This window comes from Heptranchias perlo, chromosome 18 (assembly GCF_035084215.1).
Source record: "Heptranchias perlo isolate sHepPer1 chromosome 18, sHepPer1.hap1, whole genome shotgun sequence".
Lineage (NCBI taxonomy): Eukaryota > Metazoa > Chordata > Chondrichthyes > Hexanchiformes > Hexanchidae > Heptranchias > Heptranchias perlo.
In genome coordinates, this window is record NC_090342.1 from 3,794,278 (window position 1) to 3,818,515 (window position 24,238).

At 46.5% G+C, this 24,238-nt stretch overlaps 1 protein-coding gene across 2 annotated transcripts; it reads left to right on the forward strand.

Moving 5' to 3' along the window:
- The first annotated feature begins 819 nt into the window (after positions 1-819).
- Positions 820-23,844, forward strand: LOC137334512 (transcription factor Spi-C-like). 2 transcript variants are annotated; one of them, XM_067999236.1, is made up of 6 exons: positions 843-865; positions 2,951-3,002; positions 3,103-3,196; positions 18,316-18,428; positions 19,180-19,294; positions 19,403-23,844. In XM_067999236.1, exons 2-6 carry the CDS (start codon positions 3,000-3,002, stop codon positions 19,729-19,731), a joined length of 654 nt encoding a protein of 217 aa, XP_067855337.1. In that variant the 5' UTR covers positions 843-865; positions 2,951-2,999; the 3' UTR covers positions 19,732-23,844. The 2 variants fall into 2 exon arrangements, with proteins under 2 accessions (XP_067855336.1, XP_067855337.1); XM_067999235.1 differs by lacking the exon at positions 2,951-3,002 and having other exon boundaries at positions 820-865.
- Positions 23,845-24,238: the final 394 nt, after the last annotated feature.

The following is a 24,238-nucleotide window of genomic DNA, read 5'->3' on the forward strand; positions in this document are numbered from 1 at the left end:
TTTTTGGTGGGGGGGGAAATCATCCCCATAAAACAAGACTCGCGTCCGATTTCTGCAACATCTGGGCGCCTCGCCCACTTCTGCCTGTCCTCCCACATCTGCCTGTCCCCCAGCACACCTGCCAGTCCCTCACATTGGCCTGTTCCCCGCCACATCTGCCTGTCCCCACATCTGCCTGTCTCCCACATCTGCCTGTTCCCCACCACACCTGCCTGTCCCCACATCTGCCTGTTCCCCACCACATCTGCGTGTCCACCACATCTGCCTGTTCCCCACCACATCTGCCTCTCCCCCACATCTGCATATTCCCTATCACATCTGCCAGCACCACCCCCCACCCCCCCCGCCCAGTCCTTCCCGGTTCAGTTTTCGTTGCATGCTTTCAATTGATCAAAGTAAAACAGATGACAGCATAAAGCACTCAAGTTATTTTTAAAACTATAATTTCAGTTTAAAAGTGTCCCAATATCCAGTAATATCTGGAACTCGCTTGGTTTGGGGATTAGCTGCTCTAGAAGTGTCCTTAACACGCGTAGATTTTGGACCACGGGGGCAGATGTGAGTGATCTTTCAAACTGTTGGATATAATGTACCAGTGTCAGCGAATATTTGGATGGAATTCCCCACAGTTACTGAGGGGGCCGGTAGTCGGCAGGTAGGTGCTGGCGGAGTTTAGCGGGATATAAGGACACCCTGCGCCGCTCTCTCGGTGGACACGGCGAGGTTGCACCTGCTCACGGTTCAAGAGTCTAGGAGGGGCTTGGACTGAGAGGCTGGCCTCCATACTGACGCAGACAATTGGGTATAAACAGGATCCAGGGCACGGAGGGGGTCTCACATGAAGGGACACGTTACGTTGCACACAGTAAGTACAGGAGATCCTTCAGAGTTAATGCAGCGCTCCATTCAGAGGTGGGCGAGGCAGGTCGTCTGCCTCCTAACACGACTGGTAACTACTAACATTCACAAGTCTCGCTGCTGCAGGGTGTAAACGGTCTCGGTTCAGATGGTTGTGTTTCCTTCTTTTGGTGTCGGTTTGCGGAATTGGCGAATTTTCTCTTCGATTTCGATGTTAGATCAATTTCGCAGCAGAAGTTCGGGATAGAGAAATTAAATAGATCTTCATAAAACCCCCGATGTTGTGGGATCCGATGCACGTTAGTCTATTGCTGGAGCACCGGGCAGTGCCTCTCTCACTCACAGATTCACTGAAATGGAAAGCAGCTTCTTGTGTACGTACCTCTCTATATATGTAGGTATGTTTGTGCGTTTGTAGGTGTGTGTATATGTATGTATGTGTGCATGTATATTCATGTGTGTGTACGTATGTTGTACATGTCTGTGTACTTATATGTGTATGCATATGTGTGTGTGCGCATGTGTGTATGAACGTGTATACTTGTATGTGTGTATATATATATGTATGTACATAGATATGTGTGTATGTACATATGTATAATCAACATCACTAAAATAGAATATCACGTTGCTGTTTGTGGGATCTTGCTGAGCACAAATTGGATGCTGCGTTTCCTACATTATAACAGTGACTACACTTCAAAAAGTAAAGCGCTTTGGGACGTCCTGTGGTCATAAAAGGCCCTATATAAATACAAGTCTTTCTTTGTATGTGTTTATATGTGTATGTGTGTGTATCTGTACGTGTATCTGTGGGTTTATCTATGCATGTATCTGTGCGTGTATCTGTGCGTGTATCTGTGCGTGTATCTGTGCATGTATCTGAGTATCTGTGCAATAATGTATATATCTGTGCATGTATCTGTGTGTGTATCTGCATGTATGTGTGTGTGTACCTGTGTGTGTATCTGTATGCGTATGTATCTGTGCGTGATTCTGCATGTACCTGTGTGTGTATCTGTATGCGTATGTATCTGTGCATGATTCTGCATGTATTTGTGTGTGTATCTGTATGTGTGTGTATCTGTATCTGTGCATGTATCTGTGCATGTATTTGTGTGTGTATCTGTGCATATATCTGTGTGTACCTGTGTGTGTATCTGTATGCGTATGTATCTGTGCGTGATTCTGCATGTATCTGTGTGTGTATTTGTGTGTGTATCTGTGCGTATGTCTGTGTGTATCTCTGTGTGTATCTCTGTGTGTGCCTGTGTGTATGTCTGCGTGTGCATCTGTGTGTGTGTCTGTGTGTATCTTTGTCCGGGCGTATGTCCATGCGTATGTCTGTGTGTATATCTGTGTGTGTATCTGTGTGTGTATATCTGTGTGTGTCTGTGCTGTGTGTGTCTGTGCATGTATCTATGCTATGTGTATCTGTGCTGTGTGTATTTGCACATATATCTGTGTGTGTATCTATGCTGTGTATATGTATCTACTTTGTGTGTATCTGCTGTGTGTAACTGTGCATGTATCTGTGTTGCGTGTATCTGCTGTGTGTATCTGTGCATGTATCTGTGCGTGTATCTGCTGTGTGTATCTGTGCGTGTATCTGTGTTGTGTGTATCTGCTGTGTGTATCTGTGCATGTATCTGTGTTGCGTGTATCTGCTGTGTGTATCTGTGCATGTATCTGTGTTGTGTGTATCTGCTGTGTGTATCTGTGCATGTATCTGTGTTGCGTGTATCTGCTGTGTGTAACTGTGCATGTATCTGTGCGTGTATCTGCTGTGTGTATCTGTGCATGTATCTGTGTTGCGTGTATCTGCTGTGTGTATCTGTGCATGTATCTGTGTTGTGTGTATCTGCTGTGTGTATCTGTGCGTGTATCTGTGCGTGTATCTGTGCGTGTATCTGCTGTGTGTATCTGTGCATGTATCTGTGTTGTGTGTATCTGCTGTGTGTATCTGTGCGTGTATCTGTGCGTGTATCTGCGTGCATGTTTCTATATGAAGAAGGGTTTCTGCTGATTATGGGTGATTGTGAAACTGTTTGACGGTTGCTTTTAATGCAAACATTATGTTTGTGTCTTAAAGACAGGCCCACCTCTGAACTCAGGTTGCATGACATCTCTGCCTTTAAATTATGGTAAGATCTGTTTATCCTTTTCCTATAAAATGTCTGATCCGATCCAATTCCCAATGGGTGACCCCACAAGATTGTTTTATTTTTATTTAATTCTCCCTAGAACCCGGATGTGGAGGATCTGGAAGTGATTATGGAGTTTCTGGATGAGCAACAACACCAGTTTGTGTTTGAGCAGGAGACCGGCTCAGTGTCAGGTCAGTGTGAAAACAGCGGAGAGAAAGTTAACCTGCACATCTCTCTCTTACACTCAAACACACACACACATTCACACTCACACCCCCTCACACACACATCACACATTCACACTCATACACACCCTCACACACACACATTCACACTCACACTCCCTCACACACACACATTCACACTCACACCCCCTCACACACACACATTCACACTCACACTCCCTCACACACACACATTCACACTCACACCCCCTCACACACACACATTCACACTCACACCCCCTCACACACACATCATGCATTCACACTCACACTCCCTCACACACACACATTCACACTCACACCCCCTCACACACACATCACGCATTCACACTCACACTCCCTCACACACACACATTCACACTCACACTCCCTCACACACACACACATTCACACTCACACCCCCTCACACACACATCACACATTCACACTCACACTCCCTCACACACACACATTTACACTCACACTCCCTCACACACACACATTCACACTCACACCCCCTCACACACACATCACACATTCACACTCACACTCCCTCACACACACATATTCACACTCACACTCCCTCACACACACATCACACATTCACACTCACACTCCCTCACACACACACATTCACACTCACACTCCCTCACACACACACATTCACACTCACACTCCCTCACACACACACACATTCACACTCACACCCCCTCACACACACATCACACATTCACACTCACACTCCCTCACACACACACATTTACACTCACACTCCCTCACACACACACATTCACACTCACACCCCCTCACACACACATCACACATTCACACTCACACTCCCTCACACACACACATTCACACTCACACTCCCTCACACACACACATATTCACACACACACCCTCACACACACATATTCACACACACACCCTCACACACACACACATTCACACTCACACTCCCTCACACACACACATTCACACTCACACTCCCTCACACACACATTCACACTCACACTCCCTCACACACACATTCACACTCACACTCCCTCACACACACATTCACACTCACACTCCCTCACACACACACATTCACACTCACACTCCCTCACACATACACATTCACACACACTCCCTCACACACACATTCACACACACTCCCTCACACATACACATTCACACACACTCCCTCACACACACACATTCACACTCACACTCCCTCACACACACATTCACACACACTCCCTCACACACACACATTCACACTCACACCCCCTCACACACACACATTCACACACACTCCCTCACACACACACATTCACACTCACACTCCCTCACACACACATTCACACACACTCCCTCACACACACATTCACACACACACCCTCACACACACATTCACACTCACTCCCTCACACATACACATTCACACACACTCCCTCACACACACACATTCACACTCACACTCCCTCACACACACATTCACACTCACACCCCTTCACACACATACACACACATGCACACCCCGTCACACACACACACACACATACACACATTCACATGCACACCCCCTCACACACACATTGACATTCATATGCTCTCACACATATATACACAAACACACAAATACACACACCCTCACTCTCTCTCTCTCACACATACTCAAACACATCTGAATGGAAAAATGTGCAGTTTTCGAATATACGAGCATACGAATTAAGAGCAGGAGTAGGCCATTCGGCCCCTCGAGCCTGCTCTGCCATTTGATAAGATCATGGTTGATCTGATTGTGACCTCAACCCTACTTTCCCGTCTACCTACTATAACCTTTGACTCCCTTGTTAATCAGGAATCGATCTAACTCAGCCTTAAAAATATTCAATGACCCTGCCTCCACCGCTCTCTGGGGAAGGGAGTTCCACAGACTCACGACCCTCTGAGAAAAAATTTCTCCTCATCTCCGATTTAAATGGGAGACCCCTTATTTTAAAACTGTGGCCCCTAGTTCTAGTCTCTCCCACAAGGGGAAACATCCTCTCAGCATCTACCCCTTCTAGTCCCCTCAGGATCTTATCTGTTTCAATAAGATCACCTCTCATTCTTCTAAACTCCAGTGTATACAGGCCCAACTTGTCCAACCTTTCCTCATAAGATAACCCCCACATCCCAGGAATAAACCGAGTGAACCTTCCCTGAACCGCCTCCAAAGCAATTATGTCCTTTCTTAAACAAGGAGACCAAAACTGCACACAGTATTCTAGATGTGGTCTCACCAATGCCCTGTCCAACTGGAGCGAAACATCTCTACTTTTATATTCCATTCCCCTTGCAATAAATGACAACATTCCATTTGCCTTCCCAATCACTTGCTGTACCTGCATACTAACTTTTTGTGATTCATGCACTAGGACGCCCAGATCCCTCTGTACCTCAGAGTTCTGCAATCTCTCTCCATTTAAATAATATACTGCTTTTCTATTCCTCCTGCCAAAGTGGACAAGTTCACATTTTCCCACATTATACTCCATCTGCCAAATCTGCCAGTTTGTTAACATTATGCTGCACTAGTAAATGCTGTCAGTGGAAACTCTCTCCGTTTAATAGCAGACCTGTGATCTCTGACATGTGCCGGAAATGCATATGGTGTCACTTTCCATTTGAAAGTCAACAAAGGGGCAGTGTTGGTGACCAACTCTCAACACTCGCTGATAATGCTGAACTCTCCACCTGAGTCACACCCACTGTGTCATTTGTAGGATGCGCTGTTCTCTCCGAGATTGTAGCTCTAAGTACCGTAAACGACCTGAAGCAACGGTCGCTGTATTACCTGCAGGTCCTCTACATTGAGATCTGAGTCACATATTCTCCATCTGAATGTTGCCAAATCTAAATGAACAACTACCTACAACCGATAAAATAGAACATGTTTTTGCAAACATAGTAACAGTGTATTGAGAATAGGAGGAGGCCATTCAGCCCCTCGAGCCCGCTCTGCCATTCAATCAGATCATGGCTGATCCTGTACCTCAACTTTTTCCCACCTTTGCTCCATATCCCTTGATACCCCCACCCAACAAAAATCTATCGATCTCAGTCTTGAAAGCTCCGATTGATCCCCCAGCATCCACAGCCTTTTAGGGGAGAGAGTTCCAAATTTCTACTTAGACAAGAGTCTAAATGGGGGGAGAGGAGCAGAGGGATCTGGGGGTACAGATGCACAAATCACTAAAAGTAGTGATGCAGGTTAATAAGGCCATAAAAAAACCAAACCAAGCATTGGGGTTCATTTCTAGAGGGATAGAATTGAGAAGCAGAGAAGTTATGGTAAACTTGTATAGAACCTTGGTTAGACCACACTTGGAGGACTGTGCACAGTTCTGATCTCCATATCAGAGATCGATAGATTTTTGTTGGGTGGAGGTTTCAAGGGATATGGAGCAAAGGTGGGAAAATGTTGAGGTACAGGATCAGCCATGATCTGATTGAATGGCAGAGCGGGCTCGAGGGGCTGAATGGCTTCCTCCTGTTCCCGATATACTGTTACTATCTTTTCCCAAAGGTAGAGGAGTCTATAATGAGGGGGCATAGATTTAAGGTGAGAGGGGAGAGCTATAAAAGGGTCCAGAGGGGCAATTTTTTCACTCAAAGGGTGGTGAGTGTCTGGAACGAGTTGCCAGAGGCAGTAGTAGAGGCGGGTACAATTTTGTCTTTTAAAAAGCATTTGGACAGTTACATGGGTAAGATGGGTATAGAGGGATATGGGCCAAGTGCAGGCAACTGGGACTAGCTTAGTGGTATAAACTGGGCGACATGGACATGTTGGGCCGAAGGGCCTGTTTCCATGTTGTAAACGTCTATGATTCTATGATTCTATATTATAAATAGGATATAGAGGCACTGGAGAAGGTGCAAAAAAGATTTACTAGGATGACACCAGAACTGAGAGGTTATACCTATCAGGAAAGATTGAGCAGGCTGGGGCTCTTTTCTCTAGAAGATGATGGAGGTGTTTAAGATTATGAAAGGGTTTGATAGACGTAGAGAGGATGTTTCCACTTGTGGGGAGATCAGAACTAGGGGCCATAAATATAAGATAGTCACTAATAAATCCAATAGGGAATTCAGGAGAAACGTCTTTACCCAGAGTGTGGTTAGAATGTAGAACTCGCTACCACAAGGAGTAGCTGAGACGACTCACATAGATGCATTTAAGAGGAAGCTGGATAAACACATGAGGGAGAAAGGAATAGAAGCTTATACTAATAGGGTGACATGAAGTAGGGAGGGAGGAGGCTCGTGTGGGGAATAAACCCCGGCATAGACCAGTTGGGCCGAATGGCCTTCTATGCTGTACATTCAGCGTAATTCTATGTAATATCCTTCGTGTGAAAAAGTCCTTCCTGATTTCGCTCCTGAACGGCCTAACTCTAATTTTAAGATTATGTCCCCTTGTTCGTGACAAAGAATTGGGGTTCTGTTCTAGAGGAATAGAATACAATAGCTGGGAGGTAATGTTAAATTTATATAGGACCTTGGCTAGACCACATTTGGAGAACATTTCTGGTCTGCGTAGTACAAAAAGGATATTGAATCACTGGAGCTGGGGTAGAAATTGGTGTGTGTGTTGTGCCTGGTGTTTCGGGTGTAAAACGGGTGGGAAACATACTAATTTAGCAGTGGGACAGCCTGAGGCCCAATCTGTGCTGGCGTCTCTCCCATTGCTAAATTCGTGGGGCTCATTGTTTAATCCTCCCGGGCTGACGCCTGGGTGGGGACGATCGAGGTGCTCGTGGAGTCGGGGGAGCTTTCCTGCTCCTCCTGGCTCCCTAGGAAGGGGTTTTTAAAAGCAATGTTAAACCTACCTGTAGTTGCCGCTGAAGAATCCTTGAGTGAGGCAGGCCCGCTGATCGATAACTAATTTTGTACCGCGGTCCTTCAACGGAGGTTAGACCCCTCATTAACTTATTCAAGGGGCCAACGCCTGTTTTAGGTGCCCTCTGGGGCAGTGAGATTGTAACGGAAAAGGCACAAATTTAAGATCATCACAATAGAACCATAGAATAATAGGGCATAGAAGGAGGCCTTTCAGCCCATCGTGCCTGTGCCGGCTCTTTGAAAGAGCTATCCAGTTAGTCCCATTCCCTTGTTCTTTCCCCATAGCCCTGCACATTTCCGCCCTTCAAGTATGTAGCCAATTCCCTTTTGAAAGGAATTAAAATTCTCCCAGCTGGTATGCTGGTGGCCGGAGAGTTGGTGCAGGAGGGAGGGCTTTAGATTCCCGGGATATTGGGACCAGTTTTGGGAGAGATGGACCTGTACAGGCCGGACGGGTTGCACCTCAACAGAGCTGGGACCAATGTCCTCGTGGGGAGATTCACTAGTGCTGTGGGGAAGGGTTTAAACTAATTTGGCAGGGAGTTGGTCACCAGGATGTAGCATTGGAAAGGAGAAACAAGGGGCACAAAGGATTGGGAGAGACAGAGAGCACTAGAGCAAGAAACAGTACAGTATTAGGTGGAATCAGACTAAGAGAGAATACAAGAAGGTCTAAGATAGGTTTGCAGTGCATGTGTGTAAATGCATGAAGTGTGGTAAACAAGATTGGTGAGCTGCAGGCGCAAATAGCCACATGGGAATATGATGTTGTGGCGATAACGGAGACCTGGCTCAAAAGAGGGCAGGATCGGGGACTAAATATTCCTGGATATAAGGTATATTCCATAGAGTAGTGGTAATGGGGGACTTCAACTATCCTAATATAGACTGGGGTAGTAATAGTGTAAAGGCAAAGAGGGGAGGAATTTTTGAAGTATGTTCAGGAGAATTTTCTTGACCAGTATGCTTCTGGCCCAATGAGGAAGAAGGCATTGCTGGATTTGGTTCTTGGAAATGAGGTGGGCCAAGTGGAGAAAGTGTCAGTGGGGGAGCATTTAGGGAACAGCGATCATAGTATCATAAGGTTTAGATTAGCTATGGAAAAGAACAAAAGTAAAGGACTAAAGTAAAAATACTCAATTGGAGGAGGGCCAATTTCAATGCGATGAGGCTGGATCTGGCCTGGGTAAATTGGAATCAAAGATTGACAGGCAAAATTGTAATTGAACAATGGGCGGCCTTTAAGGAGGAGATGGTTCAGGTACAGTCTAGTACATTCCCACGAGGGAGAAAGGTTGTCGAAGGTGAAGACATTGTGATCCAGGATGAAGCGGATGAGTTGTAGGATGGCGTCTGGAGATTGGCTGTTGTTGGTGTTGAGCGTTGATGCTGTCGCAGCGATGCCGTCATCGTGGGGGATACTGGTGTAGAGTGCCGAGACGTCCATCGTGGTGAGAAGTGTTCCTTGTTCAACAGGTCCGTGGGTACTGAGTTTTCGTAGAAAGTCTGTAGTGTCGCGACAGAAGCTGGGGGTTCCCTGCACGATGGGTTTCAGGATGCCCTCGATGTATCCAGAGAGGTTCTCACACAGGGTTCCGTTGCCTGATACGATAGGACGTCCGGGTGTGTTGGCTTTGTGTATCTTTGGGAGGCAGTAGAAGTCTCCCACGCGGGGAGTACGTGGGATGAGAGTGCGTAGGATGTACCTGGATGACAAAAGAGATAGAGAGTAAGATGAAGCAGAAAAAAGGGGCGTATGACAGATGTCAGGTTGAAAATACAAGTGAGAACCAGGATGAATGTAGAAAGTTCAGAGGGGAAGTGAAAAAGGAAATAAGAGGGGCAAAGAGGGAGTATGAGAATAGACTGGTGGCCAACATAAAAGGGAATCCAAAAGTCTTCAATAGCCATGTAACCAGTAAATGGGTAGTAAGAGGAGGGGTGGGATCAAGTAGGGACCAAAAAGGAGATCTACGCATGGAGGCAGAGGGCATGGCTGAGGTACTAAATGAGTACTTTGCACCTGTCTTTACCAAGGAAGAAGATGCTGCCAAAGTCACAGTAAGTGAAGAGGTAGTTGAGATACTGGATGGGCTAAAAATTGATAAAAAGGAGGTACTAGAAAGGCTAGCTGTACTTACAGTAGATAAGTCACCCGGTCCGGATGGGATGCACCCTAGGTTACTGAGGGAAGTAAGGGTGGAAATTGTGAAGGTACTGGCCATAATCTTCCAATCATCCTTAGATATGGGGGTGGTAGAATCATAGAATCATAGAATCATAGAAGTTACAACATGGAAACAGGCCCTTCGGCCCAACATGTCCATGTCGCCCAGTTTATACCACTAAGCTAGTCCCAATTGCCTGCACTTGGCCCATATCCCTCTATACCCATCTTACCCATGTAACTGTCCAAATGCTTTTTAAAAGACAAAATTGTACCCGCCTCTACTACTGCCTCTGGCAGCTCGTTCCAGACACTCACCACCCTTTGAGTGAAAAAATTGCCCCTCTGGACCCTTTTGTATCTCTCCCCTCTCACCTTAAATCTATGCCCCCTCGTTATAGACTCCCCTACCTTTGGGAAAAGATTTTGACTATCTACCTTATCTATGCCCCTCATTATTTTATAGACTTCTATAAGATCACCCCTTAACCTCCTACTCTCCAGGGAAAAAAGTCCCAGTCTATCTAACCTCTCCCTGTAAGTCAAACCATCAAGTCCCGGTAGCATCCTAGTAAATCTTTTCTGCACTCTTTCTAGTTTAATAATATCCTTTCTATAATAGGGTGACCAGAACTGTACACAGTACTCCAAGTGTGGCCTCACCAATGCCCTGTACAACTTCAACAAGACATCCCAACTCCTGTATTCAATGTTCTGACCAATGAAACCAAGCATGCCGAATGCCTTCTTCACCACCCTATCCACCTGTGACTCCACTTTCAAGGAGCTATGAATCTGTACTCCTAGATCTCTTTGTTCTATAACTCTCCCCAACGCCCTACCATTAACGGAGTAGGTCCTGGCCCGATTCGATCTACCAAAATGCATCACCTCACATTTATCTAAATTAAACTCCATCTGCCATTCATCGGCCCACTGGCCCAATTGATCAAGATCCCGTTGCAATCCTAGATAACCTTCTTCACTGTCCACAATGCCACCAATCTTGGTGTCATCTGCAAACTTACTAACCATGCCTCCTAAATTCTCATCCAAATCATTAATATAAATAACAAATAACAGCGGACCCAGCACCGATCCCTGAGGCACACCGCTGGACACAGGCATCCAGTTTGAAAAACAACCCTCGACAACCACCCTCTGTCTTCTGTCGTCAAGCCAATTTTGTATCCAATTGGCGACCTCACCTTGGATCCCGTGAGATTTAACCTTATGTAACAACCTACCATGCGGTACCTTGTCAAATGCTTTGCTGAAGTCCATGTAGACCACGTCTACTGCACAGCCCTCATCTATCTTCTTGGTTACCCCTTCAAAAAACTCAATCAAATTCGTGAGACATGATTTTCCTCTCACAAAACCATGCTGACTGTTCCTAATTAGTCCCTGCCTCTCCAAATGCCTGTAGATCCTGTCCCTCAGAATACCCTCTAACAACTTACCCACTACAGATGTCAGGCTCACCGGTCTGTAGTTCCCAGGCTTTTCCCTGCCGCCCTTCTTAAACAAAGGCACAACATTTGCTACCCTCCAATCTTCAGGCACCTCACCTGTAGCGGTGGATGATTCAAATATCTCTGCTCGGGGACCCGCAATTTCCTCCCTAACCTCCCATAACGTCCTGGGATACATTTCATCAGGTCCCGGAGATTTATCTACCTTGATGCGCGTTAAGACTTCCAGCACCTCCCTCTCTGTAATATGTACACTCCTCAAAACATCACTATTTATTTCCCCAAGTTCCCTAACATCCATGCCTTTCTCAACCGTAAATACCGATGTGAAATATTCATTCAGGATCTCACCCATTTCTTGTGGTTCCGCACATAGATGACCTTGTTGATCCTTAAGAGGCCCTACTCTCTCCCTAGTTACCCTTTTGCCCTTTATGTATTTGTAGAAGCTCTTTGGATTCACCTTTGCCTGATCTGCCAATGCAATCTCATGTCCCCTTTTTGCCCTCCTGATTTCTCTCTTAACTCTACTCCGGCAATCTCTATACTCTTCAAGGGATCCACTTGATCCCAGCTGCCTATGCATGTCATATGCCTCCTTCTTCTTTTTGACTAGTGCCTCAATCTCCCGAGTCATCCAAGGTTCCCTACTTCTACCAGCCTTGCCCTTCACTTGATAAGGAATGTGCTTACCCTGAACCCTGGTTAACACACTTTTGAAAGCCTCCCACTTACCAGACGTCCCTTTGCCTGCCAACAGACTCTCCCAATCAACTTCTGAAAGTTCCAGTCGAATACCATCAAAATTGGCCTTTCCCCAATTTAGAATTTTAACTTTTGGGCCAGACCTATCCTTCTCCATAGCTATCTTAAAACTAATGGAATTATGATCACTTGTCCCAAAGTGATCCCTCACTAACACTTCTGTCACCTGCCCTTCCTTATTTCCCAAGAGGAGGTCAAGTTTTGCCCCCTCTCTAGTCGGGCCATCCACATACTGAATGAGAAATTCCTCCTGAATACACTCAACAAATTTCTCTCCATCCAAGCCCCTAATGCTATGGCTGTCCCAGTCAATGTTGGGAAAGTTAAAGTCCCCTACTATTACCACCCTATTTTTCTTGCAGCTGTCTGTAATCTCCTTACATATTTGCTCCTCAATTTCCCGTTGACTATTTGGGGGTCTGTAGTACAATCCTATCAAAGTGATCTCTCCCTTCTTATTTTTCAGTTCTACCCATATAGACTCAGTGGGCGAACCCTCGGATATATCCCCTCTCACTACTGCCGTGATGTTCTCCCTAATCAAGAACGCAACTCCCCCTCCTCTCTTACCTCCTGCTCTATCTTTCCTATAGCATCTGTACCCTGGAACATTGAGCTGCCAGTCCTGCCCCTCCCTTAGCCATGTTTCAGTAATAGCTATAACATCCCAGTCCCATGTACCCATCCATGCCCTGAGTTCATCTGCCTTGCCCATCAGACTTCTTGCATTGAAATAAATGCAATTTAATCTAGACTTCCCTTGGTCTTTGCCCTGCTTTCTCAGACCATCTGTCCGGTCATGTTCTGTACACTCTCCCTTACTGCCTTTTGTTTCTGTCACCATTTTATTTCCCACTGACTTCCTGCATCGGTTCCCATCCCCCTGCCACATTAGTTTAAACCCTCCCCAACAGCACTGGCAAACACTCCCCCTAGGACATTGGTTCCAGTCCTGCCCAGATGCAGACCGTCCAATTTGTACTGGTCCCACCTCCCCCAGAACCGGTTCCAATGGCCCAGGAATTTGAATCCCTCTCTCTTGCACCATCTCTCAAGCCACGTATTCATCTTAGCTATCCTGTCATTCCTACTCTGACTAGCCCGTGGCACTGGTAGCAATCCTGAGATTACTACCTTTGAGGTCCTACTCTTTAGTTTTACTCCTAACTCCCTAAATTCAGCTTGTAGGACCTCATCCTGTTTTTTACCTATATCGTTGGTGCCTATATGCACCACGACAACTGGCTGTTCACCCTCCCCCTCCAGAATGTCCTGCTGCCGCTCTGAGACATCCTTGACCCTTGCATCAGGGAGGCAACATACCATCCTGGAGTCTCGGTTGCGTCCGCAGAAACGCCTGTCTATTCCCCTTACAATCGAGTCCCCTATCACTATAGCTCTGCCACTCTTTTTCCTGCCCTCCTGTGCAGCAGAGCCAGCCACGGTGCCATGAACCTGGCCACTGCCACCTTCCCCTGGTGAGCCATCTCCCCCAACAGTATCCAAAACGGTATACCTGTTTTGGAGGGAGATGACCGCAGGGGACCCCTGCACTGCCTTCCTACTCTTCCTCTGTCTGTTGGTCACCCATTCACTATCTCCCTCAGTAATTTTTATCTGTGGTGTGACCAACTCACTGAATGTGCTATCCACGACTTTCTCAGCATCGCGGATGCTCCAAAGTGAGTCCATCCGCAGCTCCAGAGCCGTCAAGCGGTCAAACAATAGCTGCAGCTGGACACACTTCCCGCAGGTGAAGGAATCAGGGATACAGGAAGGAGCCCTGAATTCCCACATCTCACAAGAGGAACATGACATGGCTCTGGGATCTCCTGCCATGACTTAACCCTTAAGTTAGCTTAACAACAACTGCAATGTCAAGAGGAAAAAAAGGAAAGAAAAACTACTTACCACTCCCTTTAAGGAGTTTACTCCTTTAAATTGTTTTCAATTTAGAGAATGTTAACTACACTAGGGACCTTGATTCACTAAAAAATAAACGCTACTTCCTATAAGACCTGCAGACCTTCCCTTTCCTTTTACTTCAGTTACTGTCGATAAGTAGAAATACTCACCTGAACCTACTCCCCAATCAGGTGCCTCCCCTGTGTCGCGTCCCGATCTGATTCCTGACGTCACTTCGAACTCCGTCGCAGCTCCGCTCGGCTCGGCTCCTTTCAGCGCTCTGAAATCCCGCCTTTTATCAGACGCTCCCTCCGCTCGGCTCGGCTCCTCTCAGCTGTTCTCAGCGCTCTGAAATCCCGCCTTTTATCGGACGCTCCCTCCGCTCGGCTCGGCTCCTCTCAGCTGGAGAATTGCAAATGTTACACCCTTGTTCAAAAAAGGGTGTAAGGATAAACCCAGCAACTACAGGCCAGTCAGTTTAACCTCAGTGGTGGGGAAACTTTTAGAAATGATAATCCGGGACAAAATTAACAGTCACTTGGACAAGTGTGGATTAATTAAGGAAAGCCAGCATGGATTTATTAAAGGCAAATCATGTTTAACAAACTTGATTGAGTTTTTGATGAGGTAACAGAGACGGTCGATGAGGGCAATGTGGTTGATGTGGTGTATATGGACTTTCAAACGGCGTTTGATAAAGTGCCACATAATAGGCTTATCATCAAAGTTGAAACCCAGGGGATAAAAGGGGCAGTAGCAGCATAGATACAAAATTGGCTAAGTGACAGGAAACAGAGAGTCGTGGTGAACGGTTATTTCTCAGACTGGAGGGAGGTGTACACTGGTCTTCCCCAGGGGTTGGTACTAGGACCATTGCTTTTTTTGATATATATTAATGACTTGGACTGGGATGTACAGTGCACAATTCCAAAATTTGCAGATGACACAAAAGTTGGAAGGGTAGTGAACAGCGAGGAGGATAGTGATAGACTTCAAGAGGACATAGGCAGGCTGGTGGAATGGGTGGACACGTGACAGATGAAATTCAATGCAGAAAAGTGTGAAGTGATACATTTCAGTAGGAAGAATGAGGAGAGGCAATATAAACTAAAGGGTACAATTTTAAAGGGAGTGCAGGAACAGAGAGATCTGGGGGTATATGTGCACAAATCGTTGAAGGTGGCAGGGCAGGTTGAGAAAGCAGTTAAAAAAGCATACGGGATCCTGGGTTTTATAAATAGAGGCATAGAGTTCAAAAGTAAGGAAGTCATGATGAACCTTTATAAAACACTGGTTCGGCCACAACTGGAGTATTGTGTACTGTTCTGGGCACCGCACTTTAGGAAGGATGTGAAGGCCTTAGAGAGGGTGCAGAAGAGATTTACTGGAATGATTCCAGGGATGAGGGACTTTAGTTATGTGGAAAAACTGGAGAAGCTGGGATTGGAACAGAGAAGGTGGAGAGGAAATTTGATAGAGGTATTTAAAATCATGAAGGGCCGAGACAGGGTAGATAGAGAGAAACTGTTCCCATTGGCGGAAGAGTCAAGAACCAGAGGACATAGATTTAAGGTGATTGGCAAAAGAACCAAAGGTGACATGAGGAAAAACATTTTTACACAGCGAGTTGTTGTGATCTGGAATGCACTGCCCGAGGGAGTGGTGGAGGCAGATTCAATCATGGCTTTCAGAAGGGAACTGGATAAATACTTGAAGGGAAAAAATTTGCAGGGCTACGGGGATAGGGCGGGGGAGTGGGACTAGCTGGATTGCTCTTGCAGAGAGCCGGCACAGACTCAATGGGCTGAACGGCCTCCTTCCGTGCTGTAACCTTTCTATGATTCTATGAGAAAACAGGTTTCAAGTTAAATCACTTTCTTCCCAATCTCTACATGTCCAAAGCATTTAATTTCTTTTTTACCTAACAGGGTGGTGCCAGAGGACTGGAGAATTGCAAATGTTGCACCCTTGTTCAAAAAAGGGTGTAAGGATAAACCCAGCAACTATAGGCCAGTCAGTTTTTTTTTATTCGTTCATGGGATGTGGGTGTCTCTGGCGAGGCCGGCATTTATTGCCCATCCCTAATTGCCCTTGAGAAGGTGGTGGTGAGCCGCCTTCTTGAACCGCTGCAGTCCGTGTGGTGAAGGTTCTCCCACAGTGCTGTTAGGAAGGGAGTTCCAGGATTTTGACCCAGCGACGATGAAGGAACGGCGATATTTTTCCAAGTCGGGATGGTGTGTGACTTGGAGGGGAACGTGCAGGAGGTGGTGTTCCCATGAGCCTGCTGCTCTTGTCCTTCTAGGTGGTAGAGGTCGCGGGTTTGGGAGGTGCTGTCGAAGAAGCCTTGGCAAGTTGCTGCAGTGCATCCTGTGGATGGTACACACTGCAGCCACTGTGCGCCGGTGGTGAAGGGAGTGAATGTTTAGGGTGGTGGATGGGGTGCCAATCAAGCGGACTGCTTTGTCCTGGATGGTGTCGAGCTTCTTGAGTGCTGTTGGAGCTGCACTTTAACCGAGTTTAACCTCAGTGGTGGGGAAACGTTTAGAAACGATAATCCGGGACAGAACTAACAGTCTCTTGGACAAGTGTGGATTGATTAGGGAAAACCAGCACGGATTTGTTAAAGGCAAATCATTTTTAACTAATCTGAGAGAGTTTTTTGATGAGGTAACAGAGAGGGTGGATGAGGACAACGCAGTTGATGTGGTGTATATGGACTTACAAAAGGCGTTTGATAAAATACCTCACGGTAGGCTTATCATCAAGGTTGCGGCCCATGGAATAAAGGGGGCAGTAGCAACATGGATACAGAATTGGCTAAGGGACAGGAAATAGAGAATAGTGGTGAACTGTTGTTTTTTGGACTGGAGGGAGGTGTACAGTGGTGTTCCCCAGGGGTCAGTACTAGGACCATTGCTTTTTTTGATATATATTAATGACTTGGACTTGGGTGTACAGGGCACAATTTCAAAATTTGTAGATAACGCGAAACTTGGAAGGGTAGTAAACAGTGAGGAGGATAGTGATAGACTTCAAGAGGATATAGACAGGCTGGTGGAATGGGTGGACACGTGGCAGATGAAATTTAACGCAGAAAAATGAAAAGTGATACATTTTGGTAGGAGGAACGAGGAGAGGCAATATAAACTAGAGGGTACAACTCTAAAAGGGGTATAGGAACAGAGAGATCTGGGGGTATATGTGCACAAATCGTTGAAGGTGGCAGGGCAGGTTGAGAAAGCGGCTAAAAAAGCATATGGGATCCTGGGCTTTATAAATAGAGTACAAAAGCATTGAGGTTATGATGAACCTTTATAAAACACTGGTTCAGCCACAACTGGAGTATTGTGTCCAATTCTGGGCACCGCACTTTGGGAAAGATGTGAAGGCCTTAGAGAGGGTGCAAAATTGATTTACTGGAATGGTTCCAGGGATGAGGGACTTCAGTTACGTGGATAAACTGGAGAAGCTGGGGTTGTTCTCCTTGGAACAGAGAAGGTTGCGAGGAGATTTGATAGAGGTATTCAAAATCATGAAGGGTCTAGACAGAGCAGATAGAGAGAAACTGTTCCCATTGGCGGAAGGGTCAAGAACCAGAGGGCATAGGTTTAAGGTGATTGGCAAAAGAACCAAAGGTGACATGAGGAAAAACTTTTTTACACAGCGAGTGGTTAGGATCTGGAATGCACTGCCCGAGGGGGTGGTGGAGGCAGATTCAATCATGGCCTTCAAAAGGGAACTGGATAAGTACTTGAAAGGAAAATATTTGCAGGGTTACGGGGATAGGGCGGGGGAGTGGGACTAGCTGGATTGCTCCTGCATGGAGCCGGCACGGACTAGATAGGCCGAATGGCCTCCTTCCGTGCTGTAACCTTTCTATGATTCTATGATTCTCTGATTCTAATGTTTTCTGTATTGTTTAGGGGCCTGTGCTTTCGGAGTCCCCCTGGAAGGCTGGCATCCAAGCTCCAGCACCAACAGGAACCCCGCCTTTCAAGAAATATTTCTTCCTTCGCAATACTACACCTTTAATCCGGTGAGATCCTTGAGAAACAAAGCTGAGCCCCAGCGTCAGGGATCCAAGATATGAGGAAAGATTGGACAGAGCTGGGCTTTGAAAAGATGTGTCAGAAAGACAGACTTGTGTTTATATAGCACTTTTCATGACCTTAGGACATCCCAAAGCACTTTACAGCCAATGAAGTACTTTTGCGGTGTAGTCACTGTTGTAATGTAGGAAATGCAGCAGCCAATTTGTGCACAGCAAGATCCCACAAACAGCAATGTAATGATGACCAGATAATTTGATTTAATGGTGTCAATGAGGGATGAATATTGACCAGGACACCAGGGAGAACTCCTCCTGCTCTTCTTCAAATAGTGGCCATGGGATCTTTTACACCCAACTGAGAGAACAGACAGGTCCTTGGTTCAACATCTCATGCTGACAATGCAGCACCTCTGACAATGCAGCAGTCCCTCAGCAGTGCACTGGAGTGTCAGCCTGGATTTTGTGCTCAAGTCTCTGGAGTGGGACTTGAACCCACGACTTCCTGACCCAGGAAAGGGAGCGTTACCCACTGAGCCATGGCTGACATTACAACAGTGACTTCACTTCAAGAATAGTACTTCATTGGCTGTGAAGCTCTTTGGGATGTCCTTCTTTTGTTCTAACCACAGTTTGAACGTCCCTTGGACTAAATCCTTTCTATGATTGGATTCTGTTAATTCGGTGTTAGGTGAATGCACCATTTTAATTACTATTATTATTCCTGTTGTTTTTCCAGTGTGGGCATTCTATCAGCGCTGACTCTGTGTACAGCCCTGGTTACTCTCCGCTGCCCGACTTCAATTCCACTTTGCCTCCTGACTACATGATCAGAGGCTTCAACTGTGACAAGAGTAAGGATTTCCCTATCAAAACACAACATAACCATTACAATGCAGGCCGCAGTGTCCGTGAAACCATCGACTCAACTCCTCTGTCTGTCTTTTTTTTAAACCTTGCAGGAAAAAGAAAGGTGAGACTCTTCCAGTTTCTCTTCGAGATGTTGCAAGACCCGGGGATGAGGCACTGCATCTGGTGGATACAGCCCTCCGGTGGGGTCTTCCAGTTTTCCTCCCAAAATAAGGAAAAACTGGCCGAGATCTGGGGCAGAAGGAAGGGCAACAAGAAGACCATGACGTACCAGAAGATGGCTCGAGCTTTGAGGAACTACTCTCGGAGCGGCGAGATCACCAAAGTGAAACGGAAGCTTACCTACCAGTTCAACCAGCAGATCCTCAACAGGCTATGGGGAGGCTGCAGGAGGCCGTTCAATTACTCCTGGGTCAATTGAACTGTTTGGGAGGGTCTCTCTCACCTCAGGGAGTCGGTGCACCCAGTAGCCTCCTGAGTTACACTGCCACTTTCCCCAATGTTGAAAGGCGCTATATAAATACAAGTTCTTTTTTTTCCTTCTTTTTAAGATTATCAAGTGTTTTGATAGAGCGAATAGAGATAGACTATTTCCTTTGGTTGGGGAGGTATCAAGTTGACAGAGAGAGAGAGAGAGAGTGTGGTGAGAGGTTCTGAGAAATGTCTTCGGACAGAGGGTTATTGAGCATGGAATGCTTTGTCACAGGAAGCAAATGAGAGAAAATTGGATAAAAATATGAAGCAGAGGAAGATACAAGGTATGAGGCGAAAGCAGGACAGTAAGATTGAGTGCTGCACCATTGGAGGTGCCGTCTTTCAGATGAGACATTAAACTGAGGCCCCGTCTGCCCTCTCAGGTGGACGTAAAAGATCCCACAACACTATTTTGAAGAAGAGCAGAGGAGTTGTCCCCAGTGTCCAGGTCAACATTTATCTCTTAACCAACATCACTAAAAAACAGATGATCGGGTCATTTATTTCATTGCTGTTTGTGGGATCTTGCTGTGCGCAAATAGGCTGGCGCATTTCCTACATTATAACAGTGACTACATTTCAAAAGTACATCATTTCTTTTTCTTTCTTTTCTTTTTCTCTTTCTTTCTTTCTACTAGTAAACCTCTCATGGCATTGCTCGTGCCATGTCACAAGAGGCCATGTTTTATTTGGAAACAAACGCAACTTCTTCCTTTCTGAGGGTTACTTTGGATTGCTGGAGCGAAGAGTTGGCTCAGATGCAAAGGGCCAAGTGGCCTCCTTCTGTGCTGTAAATGTCTGTGGTTTTGAGCACCCAAAACCCCGTTGCATTGACAAGAAAGTGGAAGTATAATGGAGCCTTAGAGGCTTTAGGTGCAGGTCTCAGGTACGACTGTTTCCACTCAGAGATAGATACACACATCAAAGTTCATTATACGTACAGCAAACAATAAATCTACGGTACAGGATAAGTTCCCGAATCCCACAGTCCCTGTGAGGAGCTGCACTCGAAGAGGCGTGGGTCAGCGAGGGACCATTCTTTCGCCAACCTGTGTTTCATCAGCCTTGGCTCCGTGATAGAACTCTCGCCTTTGAGTCAGAAGGTCATAGGTTTAAGCCCCACTCCAGAGACTTGAGCACAAAATCCAGCCTGACACTCCCAGTGCAGTACTGAGGGAGTGCTGCACTGTCGGAGGGGCAGTACTGAGGGAGTGCTGCACTGTCGGAGGGGCAGTACTGAGGGAGTGCTGCACGGTCGGAGGGCCAGTACTGAGGGAGTGCTGCACGGTTGGAGGGGCAGTACTGAGGGAGTGCTGCACGGTTGGAGGGCCAGTACTGAGGGAGTGCTGCACAGTCGGAGGGGCAGTACTGAGGGAGTGCTGCACGGTCGGAGGGGCAGTACTGAGGGAGTGCTGCACTGTCAGAGGGTCAGTACTGAGGGAGTGCTGCACTGTCGGAGGGTCAGTACTGAGTGAGTGCTGCACGGTCGGAGGGTCAATACTGAGGGAGTGCTGCACTGTCGGAGGGTCAGTACTGAGGGAGTGCTGCACTGTCGGAGGGGCAGTACTGAGGGAGTGCTGCACGGTCTGAGGGGCCGTCTTTCGGATGAGCAAAAAGTTAGAAACTTACCTTCTCGGTGGCAGCCTCCAGCGGTCCCTTTAAGGACCCCTAACTTGGCTGCCAAGCGCCTGAGAAAACTGACGGTAACATGCATGGTGCATGTTATTTAAGCCCCCTTATTTGCATATGCAAAAGGGCCCTACGCCTGCTTCAGGCACTTGCTCAGGACGTCTATGCTGGTGCCTTTACCAATATGACGGGTGGCGCGGAATGAGGGTGAGCTGCCCGCCATATTCGTTGTTTAGGCACCCGTTTTACGCCATCAAATTTCTCGGCCTTAGTCTGGTCCTTAACAGTGAAGATATTTTTCTACTGGTGCTGTTAGAAAACACTCATCACTTGGGTAGATTTTACGAATTAGCACAGAACTTTGCAGGAGGGGAGTCCACATCAGGAACTCAGATACGCAGATTAACGCACCCTAACCGATTTTAACTGGGCTGACCTCAGCGCCTGAATCCCACCGCACAAAGCTCAGTGACGGGACTGTCGCAGAATCTGCCCCCGTGGGTTTTATTTTACATTGAACGCTGTTGTGAGAAATGAGGTATCATGGACAAAGTGAACAGATTCAAGCACGGCTAAATGTGAAAACACCAGCAACAATTTCACAAAGGCAAATTTGACAGTAGGGGCTATTCAGCAAATTAGCAAAAATAAAATAAACTGCAAATGCCGTAAATCGGAAATGAAAACCGGAGTCTGAAAATAGAAAAGACGAATGAATGTTCCGGGTGTAAAACTAATGGAAACATTGTGCATTTCAAGCGTTTTCTGTTTTTGCGCTCCAAAAGGTGAACAAGGGGCAGTTTTACAAATTGGTTCTCCCAGAGAGGAGCTTCACCCACTGGGAGCACAGATCCTCAATCCGGACTCATGCCTCCCCCGATTATCCTCTGATCAAAATGACTCCTCTGAAATGGCATTGAATTCTCAAAGCATGCTCCCGTTGGGTGAAGCTCTGCGTCGGGAGTGTGAGTTCGTAAAATTACTGCTATAGTATTTTTGTACCATTATTTACACGTCTTTGTAGCTGGTGGTTCTGATTTATCAAATTTTATAATAGAATGAGACATTAAGTACAACAATGATGTCCAAATATAGTCTGATATTAGGTTTGGAATTGCATGTGTTGTACTATTACCCAAAAGGATTAGATCAGAATCGATTTGTGTCAAGACAGAAGTGATACTTTGGGTGCATTTAGACTGCATCTAGCAGTCTGAAACTGATCCTTCTTTTTATTCATTCTTGGGATGTGGGCATCGCTGGCAAGGCCGGCATTTATTGCCCATCCCTAATTGCCCCTTGAGAAGGTGGTGGTGAGCCTTCTTCTTGAACCGCTGCAGTCCGTGTGCTGAAGGTTCTCCCACAGTGCTGTTAGGAAGGGAGTTCCAGGATTTTGACCCAGCAATGATGAAGGAACGGCCGATATGTTTCCAAGTCGGGATGGTGTGTGAGACTTGGAGGGGAACGTGCAGGTGGTGTTGTTCCCATGCACCTGCTGCCCTTGTCCTTCTAGGTGGTGGAGGTTGCAGGTTTGGGAGGTGCTGTCGAAGAAGCCTTGGCGAGTTGCTGCAGTGCATCCTGTGGATGGTACACACTGCAGCCACTGTGCACCGGTGGTGAAGGGAGTGAATGTTTAGGGTGGTGGATGGGGTGTCGATCAAGTGGACTGCTTTGTCCTGGAATGTACGATGCTTGTCTGAAACGTCAATCTGCTACCCAGGAGAGTGCATGAAGCTGGCCGTCATCCTTGTATGAGGAAGCTTCTCACCCTGGGCAGCAGCAGCTGCACTATCTAAACATTTCAATTAGTTGCATGTACATTTGAAAAGAGTCCAGGAGCTCCAAGACAAAGGACGGGTAGCTTTTACACCTGGTTTGACACCGCACTGGAACTACTCACCATCCAGGGATGGTGTTAGAACCGTGCAATTGCACGGGGGCCCCGAGCCAGTCAGCGATAAGTTTGTCCAGTAACATGTCGGAGCCCTAAAACCGAGCCTTTGCACAGGGTCTCCCGCAAGGCGAGCACTGCCCCCGGCAACACGCAGTGTCAAACTCAAGCAGCACGAGAAGACCATCCCCGGAGGGGTCTCAACCCTCACCACTCAGGAATCAGGTCAGGCCCTGAGTCCAGATTTACACTCCAGCCTCCTTGCACTAACACTGGAGTTGTAGTGTAAACTCAGCTGTAAGTGAATCCAAATCATCTGCCTCTGTCAACCAGGTCAACATCAATCGGGGAAAGAGGAGTCCCAATTAAGGCTTGGTCTTGTGTTTTGGTGAAATACTGTGCTGAGTTTCAGCTTTGCGGGTCTAGACAATTCACTTTGGACTGATTGATTGAGCATTGTACAATGTACCACTGATTTCCGTTGTATATACTTGTACTGTTTATAGGTCATGGCCAAAACAATAAACATTTTTTTCAAAATCCAAGTGTTAAAATTGATTGTATAAGGACACAACTTGCCAAGGTGAACAAGAACTATTAATGCAGGAGGGAACTGTGCCACAAATCGTGTGAAATCGGTCACAATTATCACCACTGCAGGATTTAATTTACCGTTACACTGTAACTTTAGAGTTACTGATTTTTGCTTTGCATCGATTGTTAAGTTGTAGCATGTCTGGAGTGGGGTCGCAGCTTAGCTCAGAGAATAGAACAGGCCGGGGCTCTTTTCACTCGAAAAGAGAAAGTTGAGGGGTGACCTGATAGAGGTCTTTAAGATTATGAAAGGGTTTGATAGGGTAGACGTGGGGAATCCAAAATTACAGGCCATAAATATAAGATAGTCACTAATAAATCCAATAAGGAATTCAGGAGA